Source organism: Pongo abelii, chromosome 3 (assembly GCF_028885655.2).
Source record: "Pongo abelii isolate AG06213 chromosome 3, NHGRI_mPonAbe1-v2.0_pri, whole genome shotgun sequence".
NCBI lineage: Eukaryota > Metazoa > Chordata > Mammalia > Primates > Hominidae > Pongo > Pongo abelii.
This window is the reverse complement of record NC_071988.2, coordinates 93,282,388-93,302,324: the sequence shown is the minus strand read 5'-3', so window position 1 is coordinate 93,302,324 and position 19,937 is coordinate 93,282,388. Positions and strand designations below refer to the sequence as shown.

The 19,937-nt window shown below is 37.1% G+C and overlaps 1 protein-coding gene across 3 annotated transcripts in view; it reads right to left on the bottom strand.

Moving 5' to 3' along the window:
* Positions 1 to 425: 425 nt before the first annotated feature.
* NPFFR2 (neuropeptide FF receptor 2) overlaps positions 426 to 19,937 on the bottom strand; it is a 105,351-nt gene continuing 85,839 nt past the window's right edge. For all 3 annotated transcript variants that reach the window (XM_024246175.2, XM_024246174.2, XM_002814848.4), the window contains 3 exons: positions 18,769 to 19,103; positions 11,117 to 11,216; positions 426 to 1,753 (listed from right to left, as the gene is read on the bottom strand). In XM_024246175.2, coding sequence (XP_024101943.2) covers positions 919 to 1,753; positions 11,117 to 11,216; positions 18,769 to 19,096 — 1,263 coding nt within the window. In that variant the 5' untranslated portion in view covers positions 19,097 to 19,103 and the 3' untranslated portion in view covers positions 426 to 918. The remainder of the gene's footprint in view (positions 1,754 to 11,116; positions 11,217 to 18,768; positions 19,104 to 19,937) is intronic.

Sequence of the window (19,937 nt, the reverse complement as noted above, 5' to 3'; positions counted from 1 at the left end):
TCTTGCTCTCTATGTGAGAGCCTTACGATAATTGTTAAACATCTATGATTAAACACTTCAAAGAAAGATGCTGTTTTTCTGCTAACTGCTGCATTATTAAAGGGTTTGCTTCTTTACATCAGAGATTCTGTTAGAAAAAGGGGTCAAGTTGGGGTCCTCAATCAGCTCTGTAACAAATGTGTGTTCAACTAGGGCATAAACTTCACTTATGAAAATATGAAAAAGCCAACAAAAACTCCTTTGTACTCTTTTTAAAAAATCAACTTTTAAACATAAAGAAATATGTGTCACTTTATTTGATACTACAGTTCTAACACACAGGAAGTGAGGGCCTCTGTGATATAATTACCCATGGACCTATAATATCTTGCCTTTGTAGATTAACCAAAATGAAGTAATGGAAATGAGAAAACAACAGCAGAGAATTTCATGTGGTCGAATGTATTTCTTAGAAAACCAAGTACAGTTTATAAACATAACCAGAGTAATAGTCTTGTAATCTAAAATTTTAAATCCAAAATCAAAGGAGAAATTGATAAAATCTAGTTGCACGCAAAGCACTGCTCATCATCACCATTTGGGGAAAATACACACACACATGCATACACGCATGCAGGCTTGATTTGACGCATACACAAATGGTTAAGTTGGGAAAGATGAGGCTTTGTAAACTGTTCTCTAGAAATATATTTATTCATGCAAACATGTCTAAGTCACTCTACGTATTTTTATACAACATAAGATTGTTTATGATCTTATGACCATTTTTGTTTATTTTTCTTTTTTTGCCAGAGAGGGCTTTCAGTAAATGTTTTATTTAGAACATTCTTTGAAAAATTTGAAGCGCAAAGCCACAAAAAGCAATGGCATTTAAATATATAATGCATAGTAGAGTTAGGATTATCACACTAGCTCTTTTTAAATCTCACTGCTGTTAGTAGTTTCTTTTAATTCTTCCATCACTAATTCCTGTTGGGGTTTTTCAGCACTTTTCCTATAAAGCAAGTTTTCCCCATGAGGGTTTTGAAATGTAGATTCCTGGACAAGCTGATTAGATGTGTTTATGAGCACATGGCTTTTAGCTTTTAGGGCAAAAGCTTCCATCGGCTTTGCTCTTTTTTGGCAGAGCTGGAGCTGGAAAGCTTCTTGGAAACCACGGCGGAAATTCTCATTGAAGAAACCATAAATGATGGGATTGACACTGCTGTTGCCGAATGCTAGCCAGTGTGCGAAAGGGTAGATGTAGATGTTGATGATCTGCAGTTCATTTGGAGAAAGGTCAGCGTAGTCTGAGAGCATCATTAGACTCCACAGGGGCAGCCATGAGAGAATAAAAAGCAGGGCCACAATCAGGAGCATCTTAATGACCTTCTGCTTCTTCTTGGACACCACGTGCCACTGCTCCTGGTTCTGCCTGCCTGTGTGAGGAACCGCAGCCCTGAAGAGTGAAATTCCAATCCTTCCATACATGATGACAATGAGGGAGAGGGGAGCCAGGTAGATGTTGGCAAACAGCACAGTGGTGTAGATCTTCCTCATTTCCTGATTTGGCCAGTCTTCCCGGCACCAGTAGACTGGACTGGTTTTATTCTGGGAGTTGAGTCTCACTCGGTAATATTTTTCTTCTTGCACATGTAACATTACTGCAGATGGAGACATAATGGTGCTGGCTAGGACCCAGATGATCATAATAATGACAAACGCTGTCTTGATAGTGAACTTTGGTTTAAAAGGGTAGACCACACACCGGAACCTGCAATTAAAGACAAATATAAATGAGGCACTGCTTCATCAATTCTGACCAAGTCATACACCAAATTTATTAATGTAGTTACAGGCCTTTCACCCCACAGTCCCCTCAAAAATATAGAAAGTTGTAGTAGAAAGGCATGCTTTGTCATTTTCTGTAATTGATAAGAGATAAATTTTAATTCAAAATTTGAACAAATGGAGTATAGCAGACACTATTAATAATAAAAAGTAATAATGAACATGAATGCCTAAAACCGTTTCAGACTCTGTTCCATTAATTTGCATGGACCGTCTCTTTAAGTCTCCTTGCTTAAAAGATGGGAAAACAGACTTGGAAAATGTAAAAATCTTACCAATAATTACACAGGATTTTAACGCAAGTAGTCTTGCTTCAGAGCTCAAACTCAGCCTCTACAGTGTCCTTTTTAGATGGGTAGCTCTGTTAGGCTGTGGTAGACTGCTGATCTGTACCAATCAATGAACCTTTTATCCCTCAGGCTCTTGTATGGTCCCCTACACATTATCTGTGTAACTTGCTTTGACCAGTAGGATATTAGCAAACATGATGCAAGCAGAAGCTTTTTATACACTTGCATGTGGGGCAGGTCCTTCTGGAATGCTTCCTCTTGAAATCCAGCCTTCAATTTCCAAGAAGCTTGAATTAGATGAAAGGCAGGTAGAGAAAGATTCTGGGAGATAAGAGCTTAGCCATTTTGGATGTTCCAGCCCCAGTTTAGCTCCCAGAATAATGCTGCAACATGAGTGATTCCAGTTATAACACACGGAGCAGGAGGGTGAACAAAGAGGTGCCCAGTTAACCCACAAAATCATGAGATGTAATAAACCAATATTGTTTGAAGCCACTAAGTGTTTTGCTGATTTGCTTTACAGCTGTAAAAATCTGAGAGTATTCATTGTGAGTTCTGATTATGAGCCTTCCTAACATTCTATGTCCTCTGGTGAGTATAAAAATTCAGCGTCAGTATGTAGAGTAAGCCTGATTCATTTTACTATGATTTTGATATTGTGGATCTTGTTATTATTATTGAATTTCATTATGTTAATCATAAGATAATCACACTATTATGCAACTGTGTAACATTTTATATTTTTTCAAAGTAACTATTACCTATGTAATCTTCTTTGATTTTTATGACTCCATAAAACTGAAATGTTATGAAAATTGTTACATTCCAGATCTGTAGATAAGAAAATGTAGAGCTTTAAGTGGCTGAGCAGCAACTCCAAATTAACTTATCTAACTTATCTTCATAGAATGACTAGTTAGCTTGGGCTTTCACTGCTCTGTTGTCATTCTTTATAACTCTTTCATGTGTAAGATCTTCTCTCTTCCCCTTCAAGTGTTTTTCCAGTCTTCTAATCCGAGAATCCTCCCAATCACCTGTCCTGAAATTATGGGTAATTTCATAGACACAAACTTATGTATTTTGCTCTTTTTGAATACCAACTAATAGGGTTTTGGATATTATTGTTTCATTTACTTATTAAACAAATATATAAGTACATATATTGATATATGAGATAAATTTTAACTCAAAATTTTAATAAATGAAGTATAGCAGACACTATTAACAATAAAAGTAATAATGAACAAATATAAAAGTACATATGTATATCTGTGCATATAGGTTTTATATATTTGTATTTACAACAAATACATGTATTTATATATTTGTATTTACAACAAATACATGTATTTATGTATTTGTATTTACAACAAATACATGTATTTGTGTATTTGTATTTACAACAAATACATGTATTTGTGTATTTGTATTTACAACAAATACATGTATTTGTGTATTTGTATTTACAACAAATACATGTATTTGTGTATTTGTATTTACAACAAATACATGTATTTGTGTATTTGTATTTACAACAAATACTTGTATTTGTGTATTTGTATTTACAACAAATACATGTATTTGTGTATTTGTATTTACAACAAATACATGTATTTGTGTATTTGTATTTACAACAAATACTTGTATTTGTGTATTTGTATTTACAACAAATACTTGTATTTGTGTATTTGTATTTATAACAAATACATGTATTTGTGTATTTGTATTTATAACAAATACATGTATTTGTGTATTTGTATTTATAACAAATACATGTATTTGTGTATTTGTATTTATAACAAATACATGTATTTGTGTATTTGTATTTATAACAAATACATGTATTTGTGTATTTGTATTCATAACAAATATATGTACTTACATATTTGTTTAATAAATGTACATATATGAGTATATATACTTATATATTTGTACACATACATATATATGTATTTGTGTGTATATTTTCAGGAAGGCAAAGATGAACAAGATAGAGAATAGTCCTTGCTGAGAAAGTCAATAGAAATATAAAAATATTAAAAACTGTATAATAATTACTAAAATTCTGCTAAAAATTTGGACTTCATTTAAAGAGCAATGGGGCTTCATTGAAGGATTTACATGGTAAAAGGCAGGATCATTTTTACAGTTTAAGAAGCTTATTTGGGCTGCCATGAGAAAAAAATAAATTGGAGGTTGGCTTCCTGAGCCCGAAGGCCAGTTAGAAAACAATCTCAGTATTCCAACTGGCAAAGGACAGTGGCCTGGTTCAGAACTAGTTAGCACTCAGAAATAACAGAATTTGGAGAGTGACAGCAAAGTTGACAGAAAAAAGATTCAAGGATAAAGCTCAGGTTTTTTGTTTGAATTGAGTGAGTGGTCCTGCCTTTCATTGATTTGGGGAGCATGAGAAAAAGAGCTGCCTTTTATTTTGTTTGTGTATGGTGTGGGGCTTGGAATAATGAGTTCGTCTCTGGGCATGTTTAATTTAAGGTGCCTTTTGTTGAATGTGCAGTTGAAGTTGTTCAGTAGGTGCTTTGGAATGTAACTGTAAAATTTAGTCAAAGGATTTAGTCAGGAGAAATCAGCATGGAAGTTTTTTTAGTTTGGCTTCCTGCAAAAGCTAGCCCTGAAAAAAAAGCATTTGAGTGCAAGTGCAAAAAATAAAGATGTGGTAGTTTTAAAACATTTCCAAGTTCTTTGACATTGCTTCCAAATTCTATTCCCTTCTTGGCTAAGGATTGATGACTCAATCTCATGAATAGAATGCAACAAAAATGATACCACATCATGATTTTTGCTGGTACTCTCTTCTGGGACACAGACTGTCAGAGCCCTGAACTGACATATAAGAAGTACAGTTACTTTAAAGTAGCCTTGCTGGAGAGCCCATTTGGAGAGACCAGTAGAAACAAAGCTCTCTTAGCCCCCACATATTCAAGTGTCCCTGGACTAGGTATAAATGTGAGAGTGAAAGAAGCTTCAGCCCTAACCTTGAAGTGGCTCCACCTGACATCAAGTAGAACAGAGACAAGCTGTACTTTCTAAATCTGTACATATCACAGATTCATGACATAATAAATATTGCTGTCATTTTAACTCAGTAAGTGGTTTGATTTGGGGGTGGTTCATCATATATCAATAGATAACTGAAAGTATAGAGAAGTGATTCATTAATGGGAAGGTAGATAGTGAGGGATGTGAATCACACCATTCGTTGCAGAATTATGCAACCCAAGGGGAGATAATGGTGAGTACATCAACTCTCATGAGATTTTAGTTGAGGGCTACTTCTAGGGGTATTAATTATCTGGCATTTCTTGTCTGTTCTGCTTAGGAACTGAGACTTTGCACAATTTGGATTTGAGATACAGAGATGAAGATACTGGCAGTTGGATGTAAGACAGAACCCACTGAAAGTTTAAGAGATCTGGCAGAGCACTGAGAGTCTCGGCTACAAAAGTGTGATGGCTAATTTAATCTATCAACTTGACTGGGCCAAGGGGTGCCGAGATTGAATCTGATTTCTGGATGCGCCTATAAAATTGTTTCTGGATAAGATTAGCATCTTAATCTGTGGATTCGGTAAAGTGGATTGCCCTCCCAGTGTGGGTAGGCATCATCCAGTCCTTTGAGGGCCTGAATAGAACAAGAAGTGGAGGAAGGAGGAATTTGCCCCCTTTTATCCCTGCCTCATTGCTTGAGCTAGGACATCTCATATCATCTTCTCCTGCCCACAGGATGCAATTTACACAAATGGCCAATTGCACAATTGGCTATCCCTAGTTCTCAGGCTTTGGGACTTGGACTGAATAATATCACTGGCTTTCTGAGGTCTCCAATTTACAGGCGGCATATTCTGAGATTTCTCAGTTTTGATAATTATCTGAGCCAATTTCTCATAATAAATCTCTCTCTTCGTGGACAAATGTACCACTTCACCTTCCTTGTTCCAGCTGAACTACCTCTCTGCACTTCTCTGAACAAGTGCCTTCTATTTCAATGCCATAAGTATATACTTGTCTTAAGAGATGCCCTTTTCCTAGTTTCTTCTAAGGGTAAATTTCTGACTCCTCAAGGAATCAGAAGGTCTCACCTCTTTTGTGAATCCACCACTCCCTGTCCTAATAGATAGAATTGATTCTGTCAAACACTGGCCCCCTATTAGAAAGCATTATTTGTAAATATTTGTTAATGACTTTGCCTGCTCCGCCAGATTGTAGCCTTCCTGAAGCAGCACTTCTAATTTGTTTTAGATGTTACCAACCCAGCCCAGTATCTGGCACATCATAAATGCTCAACAACATGTGTGAATGACTGAATGGATGAATGATTTTCAATCTTAAAATCTAGATAAAATTTCAGATTTATTTTAGCTCATTTGCATTTCTGCTGTGAGAAACGTCTATATTGTAGTGTGAAAAATAGGGAAATTTTACCATCTCCAATTATTTATTTTTAAAGTATGGAAAATTCAATAGTTTCATTTTCTTATTACTGAAACTTTGGTAGGTATGTTGCTCTTAAAGAGGTAGATATTCTCAGGTTCCATTCCAAAATGGCCGAATAGGAAGAGCTCTGGTCTGCAGCTCCCAGTGTGATAGACGCAGAAGATGGGTTATTTCTGCATTTCCACCTGAGGTACCTGGTTCATCTCACTGGGACTGGTTGGACAGAGGGTGCAGCCCACGGAGGGTGAGCCAAAGCAGGGTGGGGCATTGCCTCAGCTGGGAAGCACAAGGGGTCGGGGGATTTCCCTTTCCTAGCCAAGGGAAGCCATGACAGACTGTACCTGGAAAATCGGGACACTCTCGCCCAATGACAGGATCAAATTCAAATATAACACTATTAACCTTAAATGTAAATGGGATAAATGCCCCAATTAAAAGACACAGACTGGAAAATTGGATAGAGTCAAGACCCATCACTGTGCTGTATCCAGGAGACCCATCTCACATGCAGAGACACACATAGAATCAAAAGAAAGGGATGGAGGAAGATCTACCAAGCAAATGGAAAACAAAAAAAGGCACGGGTTGCAACCCTAGTCTTGGATAAAACAGACTTTAAACCAACAAAGATCAAAAGAGACAAAGAAGGCCATTACATAATAGTAAAGGGATCAATTCAACAAGAAGAACTAACTATCCTAAATATATATGCACCCAATACAGGAGCACCCAGATTCATAAAGCAAGTCCTGAGTGACCTACAAAGAGACTTAGACTCCCACACAATAATAATGGGAGACTTTAACACCCAACTGTCAGCATTAGACACATCAACGAGACAGAAAGTTAACAAGGATATCCAGGAATTGAACTCAGCTCTGCACCAAGCAGACCTAATAGACATCTACAGAACTCTCCACCCCAAATCAACAGAATATACATTCTTCTCAGCACAACATCATACTTACTCCAAAACTGACCACATAGTTGGAAGTAAAGCACTCCTCACAAATGTAAAAGAACAGAAATCACAACAAACTGTCACTCAGACCACAGTGCAATCAAATTAGAACTCAGGATTAAGAAACTCACTCAAAACAGCACAACTGTATGGAAGCTGAACAACCTGCTACTGAATGAATACTGGGTAAATAACGAAATGAACACAGAAATAAAGATGTTCTTTGAAATCAATGAGGACAAAGACACAACATACCAGAATCTCTGGGACACATTTAAAGCAGTGTATAGAGGGAAATTTATAGCACTAAATGCCTACAAGAGAAAGCAGGAAAGATCTAAAATCCACACCCTAACATCACAATTAAAAGAACTACAGGAGCATGAGCAAACAAATTCAAAAGCTAGCAGAATGCAAGAAACAACTAAGATCAGAGCAGAACTGAAGGAGATAGAGACACAAAAATCCCTTCAAAAAATTAATGAATCCAGGAGCTGTTTTTTTTTAAAGATCAACAAAATTGATAGACCACTAGCAACACTAATAAAGGAGAAAAGAGAGAAGAATCAAATAGATGCAATAAAAATGATAAAGGGGATATCACCACCGATGCCACAGAAATACAAACTACCATCAGAGAATACTATAAACACCTCTATGCAAATAAACTAGAAAATCTAGAAGAAATGGATACATTCCTCAACACATACACCTCCCAAGACTAAACCAGGAAGAAGTTGAATCTCTGAATAGACCAATAACAGGCTCTGAAATTGAGGCAATAATTAATAGCTTACCAACCAAAAAAAGTCCAGGACCAGATGAATTCACAGCTGAATTCTACCAGAGATACAAAGAGGAGCTGGTACTATACCTTCTGAAACTATTCCAATCAATAGAAAAAGAGGGAATCCTCTCTAACTCATTTTATGAGGCCAGCATCATCCTGATGCCAAAGCCTGGCAGAGACCCCTCCCCAAAAAAAAGAGAATTTTAGACCAATATCCTTGGTGAATATCGATCCAGAAATCCTCAATGAAATACTGGCAAATAGAATCCAGTAGCACATCAAAAAGCTTATCCACCATGATCAAGTCTGCTTCATCCCTGGGATGCAAGGCTTGTTCAACATATGCAAATCAATAAATGTAATCCATCACATGAACAGAACCAACGACAAAAACCACATGATTATCTCAATAGATGCAGAAAAGGCCTTTGACAAAATTCAACAGTGCTTCATGGTAAAAACTCTTAATAAACTGGGTATTGATGGAATGTATCTCAAAATAATAAGAGCTATTTTTTGACAAACACACAGCCAGTATTATGCTGAATGGGCAAAAACTGGAAGCATTCCCTTTGAAAACTGGCACAAGTCAGGGATGACCTCTCTCACCACTCCTGTTCCACATAGTGTTGGAAATTCTGGCCAAGGCAATCAGGCAAGAGAAAGCAATAAACTGTATTCAGTTAGGAAATGAGGAAGTCAAATTGTTCCTGTTTTCAGATGACATTATTGTATATTTAGAAAACCCCATTGTCTCAGCCCAAAATCTCCTTAAGCTGATAAGCAACTTCAGCAAAGTCTCAGGATACAAAATCAATGTGCGAAAATCACAAGCATTCCTATACACCAATAGCAGACAAACAGAGAGCCAAATCATGAGTGAACTCCCATTCACAATTGGTACAAAGAGAATAAAATACCTAGGAATCCAACTTACAAGGGATGTGAAGGACCTCTTCAAGGAGAACTACAAACCATTGCTCAATGAAATAAAAGAGGACACAAATAAATGGAAGAACATTCATGCTCATGGATAGAAAGAATCAATATTGTGAAAATGACCATACTGCCCAAGGTAATTTATAGATTCAATGCCATCTCCATCAAGCTACTATTGACTTTCTTCACAGAATTGGAAAAATCTACTTTAAAGTTCATATGGAACCAAAAAAGAGCCCCCATTGCCAAGACAATCCTAAGCCAAAAGAACCAAGCTGGAGGCATCATGCTACCCAACTTCAAACTATACTACAAGGCGACAGTAACCAAAACAGCATGGTACTGGTATCAAAACAGAGAGATAGACCAATGGAACAGAACAGAGACCTCAGAAACAACACCACACATCTACATCCATCTGATTTTTGACAAACCTGACAAAAACAAGCAATGGGGAAAGGATTCCCTATTTAATAAATGGTGCTGGGAAAACTGGCTAGCCATATGTAGAAAGCTGAAACTGGATCCTTTCCTTATACCTCATACAAAAATTAATTCAAGATGGATTACAGACTTAAATGTTAGACTTGAAACCATAAAAACCCTAGAAGAAAACCTAAGCTATGCCATTCAGGACATAGGAATCGGCAAGGACTTCATGACTAAAACAACAAAAGCAATGGCAACAAAAGCCAAAATAGACAAATGGGATCTAATTAAACTAAAGAACTTCTGCACAGCAAAAGAAACTACCATCAGATTGAACAGACAACCTACAGAATGGGAGAAAATTTTTGCAATCTACCCATCTGACAAAGGGCTAATATCCAGAATCTGCAATGAACTCAAACAAATTTACAAGAAAAAAAAAACAAACAACCCCATCAGAAAGTGGGCAAAGTATACGAACAGACACCTCTCAAAAGAAGACATTTGTGCAGCCAACAGACATATGAAAAAATGCTCATCATCACTGGTCATCAGAGAAATGCAAATCACAACCACAATGAGTTACCATCTCACACCAGTTAGAAAGGCCATCATTGAAAAGTCAGGAAACAACAGATGCTGGAGAGGGTATGCAGAAATCGGAACACTTTTACACTGTTGGTGGGAGTGTAAACTAGTTCAGTCACTGGGGAAGAGAGTGTGGCGATTCCTCAAGGACCTAGAACTAGAAACACCATTTGACCCAGCGATCCCATTACTGGGTATATACTCAAAGGATTATAAATCATGCTACTATGAAGACACATGCACATGTATGTTTATTGTGGCACTATTCACAATAGCAAAGACTTGGAACCAACCAAAATATCCAAAATATCCTTCAATGATATACTGGATTAAGAAAATTGTGGCACATATACACCATGGAATACTATGCAGCCATAAAAAGGATGAGTTCATGTCCTTTACAGGGACATGGATGCAGCTGGAAACCATCATTCTGCGCAAACTATCACAAGGACAGAAAACCAAACACCACATGTTCTCACTCATAGGTGAGAATAGAACAATGAGAACACTTGGACACAGGGCGGGGAACATCATACACCGGGGCCTGCCATTGGGTGGGGGGCAGGGGCAGGGATAACATTAGGAGAAATACCTAATGTAAATGACGAGTTGATGGGTGCAGTACACCAACATGGCACATGTATACATATGGAAGAAACTTGCACATTGTACACATGTACCCTAGAACTTAAAGTATAATAATTTAAAAAAAGAGGTAGATATTGTGAATACAATTTGAAAAGATATGACCAAATTTAGTAGGTTATATATTTTTCTGGTATACTAGTTGCAGACATGCCCATTTTTCTGGATTCAGAGTTTGGTGCAGACTTACCTATCTACAGCAATTGCAACTAACGTAAAGACTGAAGCTGCGACAGATATTCCCTGGACCAATCCACAGATCTTGCACATCGTGTTTCCAAATGGCCATCCTGAAAGGAAAATGAAACAGTCTTTCAAAAGATCATATTTCCAAAATCTCACTGAAAATGAAAATAGAAAGTTGTGGAAACAAGACTAATGTAAATTTTTTCTACATGATAGGCAGAGAACAGTCAACGTTTCTCAGTATTTCCCCTAATATCTCCAGAGCTCTGTTTTTCAGTACACTAACAATAACGTCAAAACTTACACAGTAGTTATCACATTCCAGGCACTATAAGTGGTCTCTGTCTATTAACATATCTAATCCTCACAACAAGCTTTTGAAGACTTTGTTATTTTCCTCACAATATAGATGAGGTAACAAACAAATATTACATACTTTGCCGTGGCTAGTTAGGAGCATTTTAAGAATTTGAACCTGGGCAGTAAGACTCCAGAGTCTAAACCATTGACTCTGAGGCAATAATGCCCTTTAAATGAATAAACAGTCAGAATGTCGGTTTTCTAGTTTGGAAAGGCACCCCAAAATTATGAGGAATCAGGAGTTACATACAGAATAAAATGTATTTATTAATAAAGAATGAAATAAGACAATTTACCCCAGAGACACATCCAGAATAAAGAGCACTTTGCATGAACAAAAGTATTACTTTCCTACTAAAACTTAGCTACTGTAAAGTTTATAAAAGAAAATAATAAAATTATTGTAGTAGTTTGATATTCTAAACACCCATTTGCTGTCACAGAAAAGGAACAATATTCTTCTCCTAGCAAATATTCTCATTTCTCAAAAGATGAATATTATGCATTTCTCAGTTTTGAAATTTATTTTTTTAATTTTTCTGCAATTTATTTTCTGAAACAAAATATTCTTACCCATAAAGTATTTTTAAATAACCTAAATAATTCAAGTCTATCTTTTAAAAGTCACCTATCTAGATCATATTAAAATAAATGCTTGAGTGACTCTAGTGAGTAGAAACCAAAAGAGAATATGTCTTTTTCAGTTCTAAAATGTGTTAGCTTATGATAGTATTATTTGTCAACAAAAATGCAAAACAGTGTGTGTAGCCGTTGGTTGAATATGGAATATTAAGCGTATATTTTACCTTATCTCCCTCACACAATTCCACTGAAATGATAGGTGTAGGATAAAAGAGCATAAATCCTTAGAAATTAAAGTACCAGATACTACTTAATGTGAGGTTGAGAAAACAACATGTTTGGTGGAAATTGTGTATAAATCCAATTAGATGCCACTGGCTTTTTCCCCATGTTGATAGAAGAATGGAGGTTTACTCTCTGAGGAGGCAGAACCATAAGTACTATAATCCCCGAGTCTCCAGGTGCGGGGGTAATGAGTGCCACTGTGATGCAGAAGGATTAAGCAAAAGTATACCGCTGCACTGCATGGCAATGTGGAATGTAACAGCCAGCCCTACATTCCTATGGCAGTACGTTAGAAAATCTACTTCTGGAAAAAGTGACCTGTTCAATAACACTGATATGCAGATTTTGACAGTTGTGAATTTCTCAAGGAATAGTGCAGACTAATGAAGTGGACAGTGGTCCTAACCTTATCCTCCAGACATGCAGAACTTCCAGGCAGCCATGCTATGCCTCACTCTGAAACACAGAAGCTAAGAAGCAGTTAACTAGATCTAGTCTTTTTTTTTCTGGTGGTGTTTTGTTTTGGTTTGGTTTGTTTGTTTCTTTGTTTTGAGACAGGGTGCAGTGCAGTGGTGTGATCATGGCTCACTGTAGACTTAACCCCTCTGCTCACACCACCATCCTGTCCCCAGGCTCAAGCCATCCTCCTACCTCAAGCTCCTGAGTAGTGGGGAATACAGGTGCAGTCCACCACACCAGTTATTTTAAAAAAATTTTTAGTAGAGATGGGGTCTCACTATGTTGCCCAGGCTGGTTTTGAACTCCTAGGCTCAAGTAATCCTCTCACCTTGGCCTCCCAAAGTGTTGAAATTACAGGCATGAGCCACTGCACCTAGCCTTAGAGCTAGTATATGATAGCACAACAGAGTGACTACAGTCAAGAATAATTTATTGTATATTTAGCAATAACTAAGAGTAGAATTGAGATGTTCTTAACATAAAGAAATGATAAATGCTTGAGGTGATGTATATCCCAAATTCCCTAATATGATTATTACCCTAATATGATTATTACACATTATATGCCTATATCAAAACATCATACGTACCCCATAAATACACACATATGTACTCATATTAACTAAAAAAAAACAAATTAAAACAATTTTTAAATGCAATGAAAAATAAGCAGTTAACACTAGGGAAACCTCAAACACAAAAGAAAAAGACTAATACACATAGGAAGAAAAATACTTACAGGAAAACCAAATTGAGTCAGACATATGAAAAATAGAAAACAGAAAAAAAATTACTAATAACCCCAGAGATATAATGCACTTTGTCCATGAAACATGTGCATGATACTGTTTGTATCATGATACTGTTGTATCATGGTGGCAACTACAGAAATATGCAGAAAATAAAAATAACTCAAAATATTTCAGATATGGTAACAGTATTGAGGAGTTCAACATAAAGTTTAAAAGAGAAAGTTGAGAAAATCTTTGAAAATAGAAGAATGAGGGGCAAAAAATTAAAGTAAAAAGATGAAAAAAATTAAAAGAGCAATCCAGAATCTCTAATATCTGATTAATATGAGTAGAAGAAAGAAAAACAGAAAAGAACTCTACAAGAAAATTCCCTAAGATTAAAGACCACTCATTTTCAGATTGAAAAGCCCGAATTTATGTCCAGCACAATAAATACAAAATAGAAAGGCTCACTTCCAAGCATAGTTTCATGGAATTAAGAACATTAGGGATAAAGGGAAGTTCTAAAAGCTTTCCATAAGAAAAACAAAATACAAATCATGGGCAAAAGAAGAAAAAATTAAATATCGTATTTTTTCAGCAGTAATACCATATTTTACAGCAGTAGAAATGAGTAATTCCTTTGAAATTCTGACAGAAGAAATTTCCAACCTAGACGTCTTCATACAGCTAACTAATCAAGTGTGAGGGCAGAATAAAGATACTTGCAGACAAATAACAGCCCAAACGTTTCATCTCAATAAACCATTTCTCAGAAAGGAATAAACCAAAAAAGAAGTGGACATGGCATCCAGAAAATGGAATTGTACACAAAGAGAGATGAAGAGAGTTGTTAGGGTGTCAGTGAAGGGGTATCCCGGAGCAGAAGCTGCTCTGCCCTGGGAGTAACGTGTTCCTATAAACAAAAGAGAACAGAAAACACCAGGAAACGTACCTGCAGGTGTATTTATAGATACCTGATATGTTTAAAGGTATTGACGAGAGAGTAACACCTCTGGAAGCGAATTTGAGGATACATTACTAATGGGTACACACTCAAACTAAGAAAATCAAAATATACCCTTAATAAATCTAGGAAAATGAAAAACATTTTATAAGACAGAAATTGATACAGCACTTTCCAAGGCTCAGCAGGGATAAGATATATGTAAAATAAGAATGTATATTCTGTATGTTGATTCAAACAAAAACTGTGATATAATTATACCAGGAGAATGTGAGAAGGTGAGGTGTATGAATGTATGTTTGTGCTGATGTGGTGAAAGTTGATGACAACTCAATTTACGTCTATGAGAGTTTGAAGAAAAAATATTGAAAACATGTTATTTAGAAATATAGTAGTAATTACAAAAAAAAAAAAGCAAAAATTGCCGAAGGTGGCTGCCTCCTGAGAATGCAAACAAAGAACTAAAGATGGGTAGTTTTTATTTTTTATTTTGGAGACAGAGTCTCGCTCTGTCACCCAGGCTGGAGGGTAGCGGCATGATCTTGGCTCACTGCAACCTCCACCTCCAGGGTTCAAGCGATTATCATGCTTCAGCTTCCTGAGTGACTGGAATTACAGGTGCATGCCACCATACCAGGCTAATTTTTGTATTTTTCGTAGAGATGGGGTTTCACCATGTTGGCCAGGCTGGTCTTGAATTCCTGGCCTCAAGTGATCTGTCTGCCTTGGCCTCCCAAAATGCTGGGATTACAGGGGTGAGCCACTCTGCCTGGCCAAGGATGGTTAATTTGTATGCAAGAACTTTAAAATAATTAATGTAATTTAAAATATGTATGGGACAAAATATTGAGAACACTTTTTGTTGGCAAAATAACTTTCCTTAAAGTCTCAGGATAAAAAAAAAAATCAATGTACAAAAATCACTAGCATTCCTATACATCCACAACAGTCAAGCCAAGAGCCAAATCAGGAACTCAATCTCATTCAAAATTTCCACAAACAGAATAAAATATCTAGGAATACAGCTAACTAGGGAGGTGAAAGATTTCTACAAGGAGAACTACAAAACACTGTTCAAAGAAATCCATGATGACACAAATAGAAAAACACTCCATGCCCACAGATAGGAAGAATCAATATCATGAAAATGGCCACACTGCTCAAAGCAATTTATAGATTCCATGCTATCCCTATTAAATTACCAATGACATTCTTTAAAGAACTAGAAAAATTATTTTAAAATTCATATGGAACCAAAAAAGAGCCTGAATAGCCAAAGCAATCCTAAATAAAAAGAACAAAGCTGGAGGCATTATGCTACCCAACTTCAAACTATACCACAAGGCTATAGTAACGAAAACTGCATGGTACTAGTACAAAAATAGACACATAGACCAATGGAACAGAATAGAGAACCCAGAAACAAGTCCATGCACCTACAAATATCTAACCTTCAACAAAGCTGACAAAAACAATGGGCAAGTAATGGGGAAAGGACTCCCTATTTAATAAATGGTGCTGGGAAAACTGGCTAGCCATGTGCAGAAGATTGAAACCAAACCCCTTCCTTATAACATGTACAAAAATTAACTCAAGATGGATTAAGGACTTAAAGGTAAAACCCAAAACTGTGAAAACTCTGGAAGACAACTAGGCAATATCATTCTGGACATAGGAACAGGCAAAAATTTCACTAGGAAGACACCAAAAGCAATCACAACAAATGCAAAAATTTACAAATGGAATCTATTAATAATTAAACTAAAGAGCTTCCACATGACAAAAGAAAATATCAACAGAGTAAACAGACAACCTACATACTGAGAGAAAATTTTTGCAAACTTTGAATTTGACTAAGGTCTAATATCCAGCATCTAAAAGGAACTTAAACAAATTTACAAAAAATAAACAACCCCATTAAAAAGTGGGCAAAGGACATGAACAGATATTTTTCAAAAGAAGATATACGTGTGGCCAACAAACATATGAAAAAAAGCTCAACATCACTGAATATTAGAGAAATGCAAATAAAAACAACAATGGGATATCATCCCACACCAGTCAGAATGGCTACTATTAAAAAGTCAAAAAATAACAGATGTTGGCGAAATTGTGGAGAAAAATAAACACTTTCACACTGCTGGTGGGAATGTAAATGAGTTCAACCATTCTGGAGGACAATGTGGCAATGCCTCAAAGACCTAAAGACAGAACTACCATTCAACCCAGCAATCCCAATACTAGGTATATACCCAGAGGAATATAAATTGTTCTATTATAAAGACACATGTATGTGTATGTTCATTGCAGCACTATTCACGATAGCAAAGACATGGAATCAATCTAAATACACATCAATTGTAGATGAATAAAGAAAATGTGGTACATATACACCATGGAATACTATGTAGCCATAAGAAAGAATGAGCTCATGTCCTTTGAAGGAACATGGATGGAGCTGGAGGCCATTATCTGCAGCAAACTAATGCAGGAACAGGAAACCAAATACTACCTGTTACTATTTATACGTTGGAGCTAATGATGAGATAGAGGGGAACGACACGTGCTGGGGCCTATCAGAGGGTAGAGGGAGTAAGGACGAAGAGACTCAGGAAAAAAAAAACCAATGGGTACTAGGCTTAATACCTGGGTGACAAAATAATCTGTACAACAAACCCCCATGACACAAGTTTACCTGTGTAATAAACTTGTACATGTACCCCTGAATTAAAAATAGAAGTTAAATTAAAAAAAAACTTGTCTGAGAGTGATAACAATAATTTTTATCAATTTGTACACCCTCTTTTTGTTTAGCACAGTATCTTGATAATTGATATGGACGTGAGGCAAGGAAATACTAGTTGGAAAAGGGCAGAGTCCCTGGCAGGGACTCCACCTTCAAGCTTGGACCTTGTGGCTCTAAGTGAGAACATGCAATCCTGTTTTCCCACCTGAAAGTTGCCTTTTTCAAAACCACCCTGCCCTGCCACGCCCCCCCCCATCCTATACCTATAAAAACCCCAGGTTCCAAGGGCACAGCAGCAGAGTGGTGCGTCAGAGAAGAAGAGAAGACAAGAAGTGTCTGAACATCGAGAAAAAAATAGCTGGGCATTGGAGACTATGGTTGGAGAGGAGTTCAGCCGGGGACCGTCAATCATCTTCCCACTCCATCCCCGTTCCAGCTCTCTATCCTGCTGAGAGCCACTTCCACTGCTCAATAAAATCCTCCACATTCACCACCCTTCAATTCATTCATGAGACTTGATTCTTCCTGAATGCCAGACAGGAACTCAGGTACCAAGACGGCAGGTGCAAAATGCTGTCACCCTGACCCTCCACTGAGCTGGTTAACACTTAGCTGTCTGCTCTCTGGGGCTCCAGGGGTCACAGGCAACCTCTAGACACAGCACTGGGGCTGGTACAGGATTAGTTCCTGCTGGCACCCAAAAACACTTGCCCTAGCTCCTGTACCCTCTCACCTGCATGCTCGCCCTCCCACAAGGGGCTTGAGAGTTGCAGGTGGAGTAAGGGAGACTCCCCTTCACCAGTCCCGAGAAGGGGTCAAGGAAATGATCCTTTCATCACATCCTCGATAAAATTTTTTTTTTAATGATAAACATCACAGAAACTCAGATCTGTGCAGTAAGGTAAAGTACTTCTGTGGGCCCAGAAGTACTATAGGGTGCTACCCTAAGCTTTACAATGTAAACTTATGTTGCACACATAAACTACCACTTTTTGAAAAATCATTAATATTGTTGCATCTTCTCTCAAAAACTGTTGGAAATCTCTCTAGCTAACAACATGAGGGCCTAAATTTCTGCTTATGTCAGACTGAAGACATTGCATTAACTCAAATCAGATGTGTCAGTTCTTCGGACCTTACAGTTCATAGTGATATTTCTATCATCTTATATGTGCCCTGAACTTTATTAAGAAAATTCAAAGGCTTCAGGTAAGACACACTAAATCTTATTTTCTCATGACCTCCAGTGAATACTCTATAAAAATTGCAGCCTCCACTTTCTGTTTCTATTATATCACTTTTCTTTTCCTCCAGAATCCTTCTCATTCTCTAATTATATAACTCTTTGTTTATTGTCCATCTAGTCCTTCAGAATGCAGATCCAATGAGGGCAGGTGCCTGGATCAGTTCCTGGAATTCCATAAATATCTGTATACAAATGAATGAATGAACAGCCCTGCCAATGGCTGCCGAAATATGGGACAAATATTTCATATTATCTTCAAACTGCACAAAAGCCAACATACCTGCTATAATATTGTCCAGCAGTGTTATAGGCATGCAGAATATGCCGACTAGTAAATCACTTATGGCCAGGTTTAAGATGAAGAGATTAGTGACTGTGTCCATATGTTTGTTCCTCATTACAATAAAGCAAACCACAGTATTTCCCACGATGCACAAAAAGAAGATCAGAAAGTAGGAAATAATGAAGATTGCTGCCACTTGAGGCTGGTGAAGATAGTAGTTCACATAGGTAATATTAATATCTGAGTACAGATGATGCTTTGTGTCATTGACATTCCAGATGGGATGCCAGTTTTCTGAAGAGTTTGTGTCCCATTTCTCATTCATGATGAACCTTAACAAAGAAGAGACAGAAAAGAAAAACATAATTAGGAACCAGTAAAGCATAAATTCTGTGCCTGAGTTTAAGAGGAACACTTGTAAAATGCCATGGAATTTTTGTGGTCTTTCTATAATAATCTATAAGTTTTACATAAAACTGAACTATAAATAAGGCACTCAAATTATTAGGATTTTAACCAAGAGCATTTGAAAATTCCAATTTGTGCCATAAGTAATGGTTATTATTATATTTTATTTCTAATACACTCTATATTTCACTTCTTTCAGCATGCACTCTATCCATTTCCCTTGCCTTCCAAAACTCTCCTTCCCTCTACCTCCAGCTATCATATTCTGTCAAGACTCACTTATTAATTTAAAGTTAACTCACATGACTCTAGCTTTCCTGATAATCTGAACAGGATACAATGTCTACATCTTTGAAACTCCTAAAGAAATAAGCTTCTTGTATTTGCCATATTCTGTTCTGACTCAATTAATTTAATGTTATTATTATTTTTTTGCAGGGATTTCACTCTGTCACCTGGACGGGAGTGCAGTGGCACCATCTCAGCTCACTGTAGCCTTGATCTCCCAGGTTTAAGTGATCCTCCTGCCTCAGCCCCACAAGTAGCTGATACCACAGGTGCGTGCCATCATGGCCAGCTAATTTTTGTATTTCTAGTAGGGATGGAGTTTTGCCATGTTGCCCAGTCTGGTCTTGAACTCTTGAGTTCAAGTGACCCACCCACCTCAGCTTCCCAAAATGCCAGGAATACAGGCATGAGCCACTGTGCCTGGCCTGAGTATTATGTTTAGATACTTCTCTATGCAGACACAGCCACCA